The sequence below is a fragment of the Emydura macquarii genome, unplaced genomic scaffold, assembly GCF_026122565.2.
Source record: "Emydura macquarii macquarii isolate MOO-44397 ecotype Brisbane River unplaced genomic scaffold, CSIRO-AGI_Emac_v2 contig_1230, whole genome shotgun sequence".
Classification (NCBI taxonomy): domain Eukaryota; kingdom Metazoa; phylum Chordata; order Testudines; family Chelidae; genus Emydura; species Emydura macquarii.
Window position 1 is genome coordinate 12,857,894 of NW_027131367.1, and position 13,568 is coordinate 12,871,461.

General features: G+C 47.4%; 2 protein-coding genes across 4 annotated transcripts; one reads left to right on the top strand and one right to left on the bottom strand.

Annotated features, from left to right (window-relative positions):
• On the bottom strand, positions 1–12,604 carry NT5C (5', 3'-nucleotidase, cytosolic). Its single transcript, XM_067547527.1, has 6 exons — positions 12,379–12,604; positions 7,822–7,922; positions 7,679–7,739; positions 6,620–6,734; positions 1,434–6,521; positions 1–1,054 (listed from the first exon to the last, which is right to left on the bottom strand). The coding sequence occupies exons 1-5, from the start codon at positions 12,538–12,540 to the stop codon at positions 6,322–6,324; spliced, it is 639 nt and encodes a 212-aa protein (XP_067403628.1). The 5' UTR covers positions 12,541–12,604; the 3' UTR covers positions 1–1,054; positions 1,434–6,321.
• On the top strand, positions 1,588–5,816 carry ARMC7 (armadillo repeat containing 7). Of its 3 annotated transcripts, none has more exons than XM_067547526.1 (4): positions 1,588–1,714; positions 2,763–2,857; positions 3,011–3,154; positions 4,767–5,816. In XM_067547526.1, exons 2-4 carry the CDS (start codon positions 2,767–2,769, stop codon positions 5,102–5,104), a joined length of 573 nt encoding a protein of 190 aa, XP_067403627.1. In that variant the 5' UTR covers positions 1,588–1,714; positions 2,763–2,766; the 3' UTR covers positions 5,105–5,816. The 3 variants fall into 3 exon arrangements, with proteins under 3 accessions (XP_067403627.1, XP_067403625.1, XP_067403626.1); XM_067547524.1 differs by lacking the exon at positions 1,588–1,714 and adding an exon at positions 1,821–1,954; XM_067547525.1 differs by lacking the exon at positions 1,588–1,714 and adding an exon at positions 1,963–2,031.
• Positions 12,605–13,568: the final 964 nt, after the last annotated feature.

Consider the following 13,568-nt stretch of genomic DNA (forward strand, 5'->3'; position numbering starts at 1 on the left):
GGGAAGTTGGACAGAACAGGGGATATAAAAAATACTGTAGTAAGGAAATACAAAGATGATGAGTGAAAACCTTTGTGTGTGGGTAACTCTTCATTTCACAGAGGAAGTTTAGGCCCTTCCTAGAACAAAGAAAAGGTTCCTGCTTTAAAGCCCAAGGTTCTCTACTTCAGGAAGAGTTAGACATTATGGTATTTGTTTATTTACATCTGTCATTTCCAGGCAGCGTGACTGGAATGTTTTCTTCCAAACAGCAAGAAGCCTGCTGTGAATGCCACCCAAAGCAATAACCAGTGGGACTAGTCATTTTATGCCTACATCAGAGGTTCTTAAACTGTGGGGCGGGCCCTCCTGGATGGGCATAGAATGTATTCGCACGGGGTGGAGAAAGGGGGGAGAAGAAGAAGAAGAAGACACGACACTGAGACATTTTAGGGGAAAAAAAGTCTTCCTGTGCACATTTTATCCACAACATAAGTAGCAACGCTGATTTCTCCCAACTTATCAGGTCCTCAAATGATGCTATGTATTTGATTCTAGATGGCACCGTGCATTTTGACAGATTTATTTTAAGCTTATACAAAGTCATTGTCTTCTGTACGTTAATCCGTTTGCTATGACATGGTGTGCTCAATTAATTCTAGGCATCGACCACAATCACAATTTTGCTTTTGCTCTTATTACAATGCCTCCAAACTCCCAGAGCCCTGCTCTGACTAGTAGACCCCAGTACCACCTAGGTGCATCACTTGTGCACATCAAGCAAGTTGGGGGAGGAAAACCACCAGCCAACGTCCTTGCCAGGTTGATGGAAACTTCACCCAGTCTGTGCGAGCCAAGTGCCATGTGTAAGAGTTGTATATGTTCTTCACCTCCCAATACAGCTCCGCAGCCCCACGGAAGGAGATAGCTCCCTGGAACAGAGCCCCTTCTTCCCCTCACAGCTTAAGGGGAAACTTTCCTCTCCTCCAGCTCAGCCAGCTGCATCTGGTGCTTCTGCTCCTGGCACTCGTACTCCCTGGCATCCTGTTCCTCCAGCTTGAAAATGGAGATATGCCTGAGACAGAGAAAGATAGTCACTGCAGTGCATGGAGCCATCCCCCCCCCATCCCTGCCAGCCACGTCCCCCAGTGCCCACCCCAGGCTGACCCTCCCCCCATCCCTGCCAGCCACGTCCCCCAGTGCCCCCCCAGGCTGACCCCCCCATCCCTGCCAGCCACGTCCCCCAGTGCCCCCCCAGGCTGACCCCCCCATCCCTGCCAGCCACGTCCCCCAGTGCCCCCCCAGGCTGACCCCCCCCCATCCCTGCCAGCCACGAACCCCAGCGCCCCCCCACCGGCTGAACCCCCCCATTCCTGCCAGCCACGTCCCCCACGGCCCCCCCCGGCTGAACCCTGCCATCTAAGGTCCCCCCGGCCAAGCCCCCTTCCCCGCACCCGAACGTGGAGTAGGCGGCGGCGGCCAGTATGCTCAGATAACCGCCGAAGAGGAGGGGTTTTTTCAGCCACTTCCACGCTGACACATTCCGGACCATCGCGGGCAGCAGCAGAGCCGGGACACCGACCGTTTCAAGGAGAGGTTCCGTCCTTCCCTCCGCCTACGTCACTTCCGGACGCTCTCAGCATTTCCGCCCTTCCCTAAAAGTGCCCCCTCCCGCGCGCCACTTCCGGTTCCGCCCTGCTGCTGCCGGTGCCCTGCGCGGTGCTGCTGGGGGCGGGTCAGTGAAGCCGCGAGGCGCGCGCGAAGGCCTGGGGTGGGGAGACGGGGCCGCAGCAGAGCATGGGGCCTGGCGTCACTCGGACCTGGGCAGCAGCGCGGCACGTCCCGGCCTGGCTCCCTGCCCTCCCAGCCTGGGCCCTGGGTGCGTGGGCCCCTGCAGCGCTGCTGGGCTGCGCCCCGCCCCGCAGGCCCCGGCCCCCGCCCCCCACTGCTGGGACAGGACAGCGGTGTGGGCAGGGTAAGCGCCCAGCTGGGGTGCAAAGCCGGGCCGGACCCCCGTAACCAGCGCAGGAGGCCGCGGTGTTGCCAGCCTTGGTGATTTTTAGTAGAAGTCTTGCAATATCGGGGGGGGCGATTAAAGCCTCAGCGCCTGGAGTCCTGTGACTGCTGAGAATCTCTCTGCTCATTTTTTAAAAACCCAGCTTCTAGCCCTTCTAGCTGCAGAGAAAAGTATGAAAACGTGACCCATGCGCCACTTATGATCTTAAAACCAATCTTGCGATTTTGTGCAGCTTGACTCCTGACTTTGTTCATGTTTGGGTCTGGCAATACTGCATTTCTAGCATAGAGGGTGCTTAGGCCCCAGTCAAGCTGGCCTCCTCTGTCCTAGGAAAATGAATGTAATTTTACCACTAAAGGTTGCAATGATGTAAACTATAGCGTAGGTGAGGCTCAGGGGTTTTTACCAGAGTTCATCTAGCCCTACTCAGAAAAGGATTAGAAGACACTACAGTAAAAACACTCATGGCTAGTCTATCCTACCACTAATGGAGCTGCACCAATGCTAAACCAAATATAAGGCAATCGTCAATGATTCTCAGTGCAGATAAGGCATCTTTAAACCCACTTGTAGCTAGCACGGTTCTGATCCAAACATGGACAGGGCCTTAGCTTGTAATAGTGCCACATGCAGTTCCCTCAATGAGTCAGAAGAGAGGGGGAGGGTAAGGGGGAATCCTCGACACTTATGATTTTTATTAACATTGCAGTGAAATTGGGGCCATTTAAAGCATTATTCTGAACAAAACTTATTTTTCTTTCTCTAGTACCATGTCCCAAAAGCAGCGGGATCTGCTGGAACTGGGGCGGCTTGAATACTTGCAAGCACTGGTCACGGAGTTCCAGGTAACAGAGAGTCCAGGTAAGACAACCCTTTTTCTTTTTATTAAAGTATATTCTAAATGTCAGGCTCTTAACTGGCTTTTCAGTTGCTGGTTTTTTTCTTCATGAATTAGACAGCCCAGCCCATCTCAGCTGCCTCTTTCTTAACTTAAATGCTTCTTATTTATTGTAGAAGCCAAGGAACAAGTACTGGCTAATCTAGCCAATTTTGCCTATGATCCTAAGAACTATGAATATCTCCGACAGCTTCAAGTCCTTGACCTGTTCCTGGATATGCTCACAGAGGACAGAGAGACCCTTGTGGAGTTTGCAATTGGTAAGGTTTGGATTTTAAAGTATTTGTAAAATGAACAATTGCAATTCCAAGCACTGGTTAGATACTGATGGGTCAGGGGATGCCAGCCTCACTGCTTTGAGTCTGTAGTCCACTTGTACTTGGGAGAGTGTTGATCAAGCTGCTTGATGCATGACTGGAAGGCCCTCAGATACTACAGTGATAAGGGCAGTATAAAAACCTATATTGAATAGAATAGCTGGAACTGGTGTGTGAGATCCGGATAGGGCTTGAGGTGAATTATTTTACATTAAGGCAAGTCTCCCCTTCATTCCGCTATTATGCGGCAGTGCTGAAAAATAAACAAACTTTCTTTATAGGACTAGGTAAAACCTTAATATTGGAACAAAAACCTCTAGTTTAATGATAATCTTTGAGAACAACTAAGATTTTGTCATAAAGCATGAGCAAGTCCAATATGCTGTTGTTACTGTTGCTGACATTAATCCTATAAAAGGACTTGCTCTAAATAACAGAATGAAGTCTTCTGAGGAGGACCATTAGAGTAAGTCAGGGTGGATTCAATATAAACTGGGAGCCAGGCATGCCAAATTAAAATGCTGAGTGGTTAGCAGGGTTAGATGATGTGACAGTTAAATACACCTAGCCCTGTTGATTTACTATAGCTTCCACTGGCAGAGCTGCACTGGGGGTGTTAACTATCAAAATGATATTCGTATAGGATACATGTACATATCAGTATATGCATCTGCATTGTCCTTAGACTTGAGCACCAAGTAATGGAAATCATATTTATAGTATCTTAATTAGCATTAATGCCACACTACTTCTAATAGCACTTCTCATAACTAATTCTCACTATGGCCCTGTGCAGTACAGAAGGAACTTCTAGGAATCGCACTCATTACTGGATTGTAGCCACCTCAGAGATGAAATAAGGCAATTCCTTAACAGAATACCAGGTCTTTTAACTCCACTCTTGAAAAAAAATTGCCAGGGGACTGTTAAATGACAATGAGTTCTGACTGTGTTTTGTCCTGTGAAAGACTATTACCTCCAAAAGCATAGTGCCCCATACTGTCATGTATGGGAGTGAGTGCTTTGGTTGGACAGACTTGAGACTAAACTTAGCCCTGGAGGCAGGGGACACAGTTTTCCAAACTATTGTAAAAAATATTCTGGGTCGTTGATTCTATGTTAGGACAAGGATCTCAGTCAAGTGCAAACCAGTATTTTGTTTCTGGCATTGTATGTACTTTATATACCAGTAATGAGCACATTAAATGGGGTAGAATTCACACCTGTAGTTAGTTCAGGGCAAGTCTCTGTATGGACACTCTTCTATCACAATAGGCCACTCTTATCGTGGACTAACAAGTAGGTTTTTGGTTGGTTTTTTTCAAACAAAACTGGGTGTCCATACACACACTTGTACTGAACTAACTAAAGGCCTGAATTGCAATGATTAGTTATTTTGGTTCTAGTTACTTACAGCGTAGACAAGCCCCAAGAAAGTTGAGAATCCCAGTTGTAGCAATACCACTTGAACCTCGACAGGGAGAAAAGGACTTAGGAAGAGGGTAATCTAATGTGGCATTAACTGGTGCCACACTTCCTCTCTTTTCTTTCGCAGGTGGTCTTTGTAACCTCTCTCTGGATAAAACAAACAAGGACTATATCTTGGAGGCAGATGGGGTGGCACCTGTAATAAATTGCTTATCCAGCTCAAATGAGGAGACAGTGATGTCAGCAGTCACTACGCTGATGTACTTGACCACACCACAGTCTCGCAAGCAGACCACAGCGCTACCGGTGGTGGAGTGCATGCTACGTTTCTCCCTCTCAGCTAACAGAAGGCTAAGTAACCTGGCCAGGGTCTTCCTTGAGGATTATTGCTCTCCTGAGCAGCTGGAGGAGGCCAGGAACCTGAGCAAACACACAGCTGTAGGGATCCCCCTCCCAAAGGACTGACATTGTACAGAGCAGATGCAGTAGCAAGAGTGACAGAGTGAAGAGAGATACTCTTGACTTCATCTTTAGCACCCCCATGCCTGCAGGGTAGGTCAAGAGGAGAAAGACATTCCTAACATTCTGCCTCAGTTTGAAAGGAGCAGGTGGGGAGTCAGGCATGGGTCTAGCACACAGGAGCAGCAGCTAACCTCTTCTTAATACAAAATAAATTATGGCTGTTGAAGAGCAGGCCATGTCATCCAAATAACCATTTCTGATGGTGCCCTTCCCATTGTGGTGGTCAAGTAACTTAAACCCAGCATAATTCCTTTGCATCACCTTCACCCTAGCTGCAACTATTGCTGTCTTTGTCTTCACTGTGACCATAGCTTTGAAATGTGTTTCACTCATATGGTCTTTATTGCTCAGTAGGAGAGAACACACCTTCTTCCCCCTACAATTTGAAGTCTGATCACGTACCTCAAGACTAAGCATGAGCCAGCATCCTCATACATAGGCACTTGACCAGCTAATTAGGATCCAGGGCTAGCCCTAGAGATGTTAAATATCAGTAGGAATAATGTATTCACCAAAACATAGCTGGTGGAAAAAATGCAGATAAAGATTTAGAAGGAAATACTAACAGCAGACTGCAGCTCAGAGGGACAACTGTCTTCTAGGAGGTTTTGTAAAACTTATTCTTAATAAAAACTAACTTAAATTTAAGTGTAAACATTTTTGGATCAGACATTCACTCCAGGTTTGCAACCCAACTCTTACCCCACCCACATTAATGCAGGAGAACCCAGAAGTGAAACTATACTTTCACTATGAGCCAAGCAGAATAAAAAGTGCAAGGGTTCTGAACAGCCAATGTGATTTAGTACGTGAGATTGTTAAACTGTTGAAAACAAGATTTCCTTTGCTAACATGACAATGTCCCTCTTACTTACAACTTCACGTACTGCATAAGTGATTACAGCCCTGCTTCCTCTTCCTAATTTCTTCATTCTGCCTTCCAGCCAACCCAAAACGTGGTACCTAGCATTATAAGAGACGAGTAGCTGCTTAGAGTTTCTCCCTTCAAACATCACTGACTCTCCAAGATTCAATAATTTAATTGCATCAACATTCCAGAAATAGTTTAGAGAAGATACAAATCTGTGAGAACTCTTACAAAAATAAGCTTTGTATCTTTGGCCCTCAGAACGCCTCTACCCCGTTCAGTGTGCTTTATTTCATTGCCAGTTCCCTGCCTGGCTATTTCCATCAACAGTGAGATTAGCACAGTGTATTCCTTCTCTGCATTTGCTTTTCACTATCGCCCTCCAGTCATCAGCCCACGATTGCAGCCGCCTATTTGGTGTCTGAAGCTCTAGATGCTTATTATGGCAGCAAGTGAACAAGATGTGTTCCCAGCTCGGCGCAGACTCTGCACCTGAGAAGAGCCAGAATGGAAAGCTGAAGTTGGTCAGTCTTTCCTCCAAACAGCAGTAAATCATCTGGTGTGAAATCTCCACCTCAAGCTCCCCAAACCTTTAATGGTGTCTGTGTCATCAATCAGCAGGTCAGCTGATACAATTGTTTTATCCCAGGTCAGAATCAGTCGCTCCACAAACTTAGGACCCATGTGTTTTTCCACCCAGCTGTACTGTTAGGGGAGGAATAGAGAGTGTTAGAAGAATTCTACTTAGCAGCAAATCTGCCTACTTCTAGCATAGCTACAAGCCCAGGTCTCTTCTAGGAGTGTTACGAACCCTGCAATTGGGCTCATGACACTAAAAGGGCTGATGTGAATTATATTTTCAATGCCCTTCACTCATCACTGCACTGGGGACCTACACTTTGCTGTATCTGAGCTCTGGCCTGGTCACTTGCCAGGAGCCCACAGCCCATGCCCAATTTGTTAATACACTGTTCAGACACTTAGGGCCTCAATCTCATCTCTTACACCAGTGTAAGGCAAAAACAGCTCCAGTGTAGTCAGTGAAGTTACACTGGTGTAAAGCAGCATGAGAGTAGAATCAAGCCTATGGCATATACCAGGCCCTTCATAATCTAAACGCAAAGTACTTGAGTAATCCCCCTCCCCCATATTCCTGCCTGGCAGTGATGGTCTCTAGATTTAGTCAGGATTGTCTCCAGATTTAGTCAGGATTGTCTCCGATGAGTATCCTCCGGCATGCACTGCACTGAGAGGGGACTGTATCAGACACCGTGGAGCATGCAGTGAGTCAGACTGGCCTCTACTTGACCATACTGCATCTGCTCTTATGCTCACCTACTCCTTCCATGCCATTTCTTGCTACCATGGGTATGAGCTGCAGAAAGTTGTTGGTTGGTTGGTTTTTAAGTTTTATATTCTGCTTTCCATTGTATAGGGCTCAGATGTCTTGCAAAAGGCCTGGCTCAGTATGGCCTACTACTCCTAGCCTATTCTATTCCCTCTTAGTCTGAACAGCTGCCACTCAGAATTCACAGGCTGCAGCTTGGCTTTGCTCACAATGGTGGGTACTTGGGCATGTACTAACATTTGAAAGTGACAATTCTGCAAAAGCAGCCTTAAAGCAGGAGGTGGGCAAGGAGATCATCAACCTTCTCTGGGATGCAGTGCTCATACTTCCATAGGGGGCTCGTGCAAATAAATACTTCAGTGCTAAAAAGAAACAGCCCTGAGTAGGAGTCATCAGAGAAGATGGGATAATAGAAAAGAGCTGTGTATTGCAAAGCGTCCTTACTCTTGCATATGGATCATTTCCTGCATGGCTTCAATAGCTCCGGGAATCAGCTCCAACCCCAGAAAGAAGCCAAGTGATTCATAGACACTGGCTCCCATAGCCTGGAAGAGACATGAGGCAAATTAGAATATTTTTTTAATTGTAGCTTTATGCATAATAGCTATTGATTTACCCAGTGGGTATTATTCAACATCAAAAGGACCTCTTTTGTCCACATTTCAGAGGGAGACCAAGAGGCTGAGATACCTGGTAATGGGTTATGCATTCTCACCTACTGCCAGGTGAGGACAAATCCAGGCCAGACAGATAGTGACTGGAAGTTGTTACCATCTGGTGGCCTGTGTGAAATGAGTTGATGGGTCTCATTCCAGTTCTCAGTAGATATCTATCCACCTCATTACAAAAAAACAACCACCACCACATGAACACTCACCACCACACCATGATAATTGGCACCCTCAGCAGAGGGGCCCAGCACAAACTGGGACATGGAGCCTCTGTCATCCTGACACCCTTATAGTTGATCCCTCTAGACCAGGACTTAAGCATACTTGCAGAACCAAAGTGGAGGTAAGTTTGCTGTATTGCTGTCATATATGTGCTCCAGGGCTTTCAATTCAGCACCAAGATTAAAATGTCTAACACCAGATTCTGGCTTCAGTGCACAGCTTCCTCACTATGATAATATAATGTATCAGTGCAAATTCTAAGATGTTTAATTTAGTGGCAAAATGACCAAAGCCAGGAAATATAAACTTTAGATACTGTGAGGGGGCAGTGGAGGGCAGCGTGAAGCCTGGGGAATTAATGTCTGTAGAACAGAGAGCTAAATTGGGGTGTTTCTAACACTCCTGTGAAATTTAGTGTTGGTGACTGGAGTCCCTCGTCCACAGAACAGGTTCAGCAAAGAGAGCAAGTGCACAAGCTTCTGGTGTGGTCCTCATTGCCAGTTTCGTGAGCAAGTGAGCATGCTGCTCTCTAACAGGGTTGACTTTTCTTGTCTATTTCTGGGCTGGAGAAGGCCAGCTCTGGCCCCTTTGGGCTAGCTAGCTAGACTGGAGAACACCAGCTCACAGAACTTTACACCAGGTGCAGAGCCAGGCCCAGGAGCAGGGGATGTTCTGGAATAGAGTGGAGGGGACACAAATGAAGGTCCCAGGCAGGACAGACCTGCAGCCTGGTGATTCTGCTCCTCTGCCCACTGAACTAGGGGAACGAGTTACAGCAGCCCTCACTTGCATGGGGACTACACTGGCCCGCACAGCCCATTAATGTGGGAGGCACAAGCTGCCTCCCTCTCTGTCCTGGTGCCTGCTCGTAAGAATCTCAGCATTTACCTGCTTCTACTGCATACTCTCCCACCTCTGCCTTACACAGGACACGCCTAGTCAGCTCCACAACTGACAAGATTCAGGGGGGGAAATTCTGCTGCTCATTCCTCAGCTATGGGAGCAAGAGACAGTGTTTTCATGCAGCTGCCTTATCTGTATTGAAGTGGGGAGAAGGGAGAATATCATGTGACAAAGGCACATTGCAGTTGATAGAAAACAGACCTTTAAAGGAAGGGAGGAAGCTTCTGACCTACACCAAGGCAGGTTTTGAAAGAGTGACATAAGCCAGGAGAAAGTTGACTGTCAGATGAGAATCCCTTAAGGGTAGCAAGGGCACAAAAAAGGTGAGAGTTAATACTGCTATGCTGTAGAGTTTGCTATGTGATTCAGAGGCATCTTGCCCCCTACAAAGAGGCTACACTGCCTGAGGTTTTACTGGCACAGGTGGGGTGCAGCTCTCTTTTCGTTTAATCATGCTCTTCTCATTTAAAAACACAGCAAATAAGAAGTGTCATTCGTGCACCTTTCATTTGGAAATGACTGGGCTGCATCCAACTCAGGTCAGTTTAAAAAAATTACCATCTTTGTGAAGTCACTTGTGGAGTCTCGGTGCTTGTTGTAGCAGAAAGCTACTCCCGTCACAAAACCCACCCCCATTCCTCACCCTCCTTAACAGTCATCACAGCAGCATAAAGGATTGAATGGACTAAGCTCCCTCTTACCTTTTGGGTACGTCTACATGGGAGCTTGGGGTGTTATTTCCAGCTCCAGGGGACATACGTCTGCTAGCTCTGATCAAACTTGTGTGCCCAAAAATAGTAGCCATAGCAGCACGAGAGCCAGAATGGGCTAGTTGCTCCGAGTATATGCCTATGGTTTTAGACAGGATTGTACTTGGAGTGGCCAGCCTGTCATGCCACGCCAAGGATGGAGAGCTAGCCCACATTGCACTCACCCCACAGTAGCAGCAATTCAGTTCCTTGGTTCAGGCCAGCAGCTCCTCCATCACCAAATTTTAGTGAGTGGTGGTGTGACCTGGCACACCATGTCACACCACCACTTGGTTTGGGTGTCCTCAGCAAACTGCCTCCTTCCCTGGGTGACCCTACCTTTCCCAGGTTGTTTGTTAGATTTTGGGACTTGTTTAATTTCACAGTACTTATTACAATTCTAGATACGCTTCTTATGCCTACAGATGTCAAATTCTTTTTTGAATCTGGCTAAGTTAAGATCCAGGTGTTGTATTGTGAACACCTCTCATTTGAGAAGCAGAACCCCAACCGTTTCACATAGGCAACTTGGCAGCCCAGTACAGTACAGTAAAGAGGAAGGAGTTAAAACACACAATTTTTTAACAGTGTTTACAAAGTGAAATTAGGCAATCTTAAACTATGATCATAAACAGAAAGGAGGCCACATTTAATATTAAACAAGGATTAACAACTACAACTTGTTAGATGGTTGATGGTTAAAGTTCAAAACAAATGGACAATTGATAAACTACCTATTGATTAGACAGGGATTAAAATACCAAATAATAGCCACATTTAAAACACTGAAAAGGACTAAACAGGACTCAGTAAAAGGGGAAGAGGGGGATTACATATAATATTTAAATATGGAACTAGGACACATGCCTATCATCAAATGATTTAAATCAGCATTGCACCTAGAACGCCCAGTCATAATTACCAGTAAGCTTAATGTGCTAGGTGCCATGCAGACACACACAAAGACACAGTACCTGCCCTGAACAGTTTACAACACCCTTTTCTTTTCTTTTTTATATTTACAGAGACTCTGGGGCAGAGTTTTTCTTCTTACATTCATGAACAGCACCTACCATAATTTTTATTGTGGTAATTCTCAAAATAAAAGTAATCAGGTGTTAAAGAGCTTTCTGTCATACTGACCTCAGCTGGATTCAAACCAGTGATCTAGAGGTAACTGACTCTGTATCCTGCTGGCACCCGGGAGTTTTGGGAGTGGCAATGTGGGTGTGGATCAGTAATAGGAGCTGACAAACCCAAGTGTCTAGAATCCACTTTGCACCATGAAGTGGATTACAGACTCACCACATAATAATTTATAGACTAGCTACGCTGACACGACCATTTAGCCTACTAGAAAAATGTTTGCCCCAAAGCATCTGGCTATTAGTTTAATCTCTGAGTGAATCTCCCCTTATCTTCATTTCAATTGGGTTGGAATCCTATTTACTTAATGTACAGGACAATGAAGGTGCCAGAAAGTTTCTAGTACAAAAACAGCCACTAACTACAAGCAAGTGACTAGCCTAGTCAGATTAAACAACCTATGAAAATTAGGCCTGAACTGAGTGCTTCAAGTACCTAGTCCTGGTGCCAGAGAAAAAGAGGAACATGAATAATGGTTTTTTAGCTACAGGTATTAGACACATGGGGAATCCACTGAAAGCAATAGTTTGCACTAGTGGAAGCTTAAAAGATCTGGATTTATTTGCAGCTTTGAAACATGGTTTCCTGTAACTGTTCTGCACTGCACTTCCCTCACCTGTGAAGTGGGGGCTAGAATATCTCCATCCCAGGTCTGTTGCAGGCTCAGTTAACCTTTGTAGAGAGTGCTTAGAGATCCTTGGATGGAAGTTTTATTACCCCTGCTTTAGAACAAGAGCAGGTGGTCAGAGGGGGTGAATGAACACAATGATGATGTTACTGGGGACAGTTTCAACTGGAATATATTTTTACTGCCTATGCTTGAGTAAGAGGACAGGACTGCTGGTTCCCCCACAGAGCTTTGAAAGGGGCTGGCACGCTCACTGTGAGAAGTCACTAGCCAATTGCGATACAACTGAAAGTTAACAATGGTAGCATTCAACAATCCTGTGTACCCTACTTAAGAAAAGGGGAAGCCTCCATTTTGCCATACCGGTATTATAGACACAGTACCTGTCTCTCTCCACTGAAGCAGAGGAGCAGCAGCATTTGAAGCAGGGAGCATTCGCTCCGTTTTTAAGTGACACTGCCACCCTTCCTGGTTTGCTCTAAAGCCGATCTTTTGAGAACAGACTTCCCCCCTTTGCGGTGTGACATTCCCTAGCATTAGCACTCTCTGCAGCATGTCCGCCCGGCTAGGGCACCCTGCGGTTCTGCGCACCGGCCAGCCGGGGCACCGCCTCCGCCCACATGCCATGCTGCGGGATACTTCTGCCCACTCCCACTTCCTCGATCCAGCTCCAGCCTCTCACCCCTAGGTCCTCCCGCAGGCAGCGTATTGCTCCGGGGCCGAGACGCCCCTCCGTTCCGGCAGCTCCACGGGGGGGTTCCCCAGAGTAGCGGGCGAAGAAGGCCCGCTGCACCCCGTCCGTGTCCACCCGCACTCGGAGTGGAGGGGCAGAAAGACCCACCATGCTGCTACCCGCGGGCTGGGGGGCGGCGGCGGCGGCCTCCTCCCGCACTAGACACCACGTGACGTGAGTCTCCGCCACAGCCGGCCGCGCCGCCTTAAGACGAGCCCCCGTGACTATTAAATATTCAATAGGGAAGGCGGGGCTTGTCTTTATGAATATTCATCAGTCCCTTGCAAGCCGGTTCGGGTCTCAGCCCCAAGGGAGGGGGAAGCCCAGCCAGGGCTGGAGCTGCGGAGCAGTGAGGGGGGAAATCCTCCGGCGGAACTAGTGCCAATGCTCAGCGGTGCCCCATCGGCGGCCAGGCCCGCGCTAGGGGAAGGAACAGCACTTAGGGCTGGGGGCAAGGGAGGCAGGGGGCTCGACCAGATCATGGCGTACATAAGTTCTTTCTTGCTCTGCCCAGCCTGCAGTTACAGAACGAGCAACCCAGCGCCTGGAGGTGCTTGGAGGTTAGGCCTGGCTTGGCTTCCAGGAGGCTTCCCACAATGTGTGTGTGTGAGATTACTGGGATTTGTTCACCTCACAGCTGCTGGATCAGAGAATGAGAACTGTTCACCTACAGCTGACTTAGGTAGGGCGAGTCCTGCTTTGAGCAGAGGTGGGACTAGATGACCTCCTGAGGTCCCTTCCAACCCTCATCTATGATTCTACAGCCGCTAACCCCATCTCTTCTTGAACTAGCTGCACTATCCCTTTTTAGTTCCTATGGGGCAGAGTGAGAATTAAGGGGAGAGCTAACACGGTTGTTCTAAATCTTTGCCCTTCTGCAGTACTTGAAGAGTCTCACCCTACTGACTTGTTAGTCTGTCCAACCATCACCTGAAGGCACGCTCAGATTCTAAAGTTGGTTCTGCTCCTGCCACCTGGTGATGGACTAGCAGGCTTGTGCTAATTCTGACCCTTGTAAAGGAACTTAGACAGAATGATAGATCTAGGCCAGCTGGTCTCACAGTGGGGGTAACGACCCTATTTTAATGGTGTCACCAGAGCCAGCATTAGAGTGGCTAGGACCCAAGGCAGAAAGCCAA

Bases quoted from the DNA above. Each gene is read 5' to 3' on its own strand.
- NT5C (XM_067547527.1), bottom strand. From the start codon at position 12,540: ATGGTGGGTCTTTCTGCCCCTCCACTCCGAGTGCGGGTGGACACGGAC. The intron at 7,923-12,378 runs GTGAGAGGCTGG...TGTCTCTTCCAG, and splicing joins GCCTGCGGGAGGACCTAGGG to GCTATGGGAGCCAGTGTCTA. The intron at 7,740-7,821 runs GTAAGGACGCTT...GTTTCTTTTTAG, and splicing joins GAAATGATCCATATGCAAGA to CACTGAAGTATTTATTTGCA.
- ARMC7 (XM_067547526.1), top strand. From the start codon at position 2,767: ATGTCCCAAAAGCAGCGGGATCTGCTGGAACTGGGGCGGCTTGAATAC. The intron at 2,858-3,010 runs GTAAGACAACCC...TATTTATTGTAG, and splicing joins CCAGGTAACAGAGAGTCCAG to AAGCCAAGGAACAAGTACTG. The intron at 3,155-4,766 runs GTAAGGTTTGGA...TTTCTTTCGCAG, and splicing joins CCTTGTGGAGTTTGCAATTG to GTGGTCTTTGTAACCTCTCT.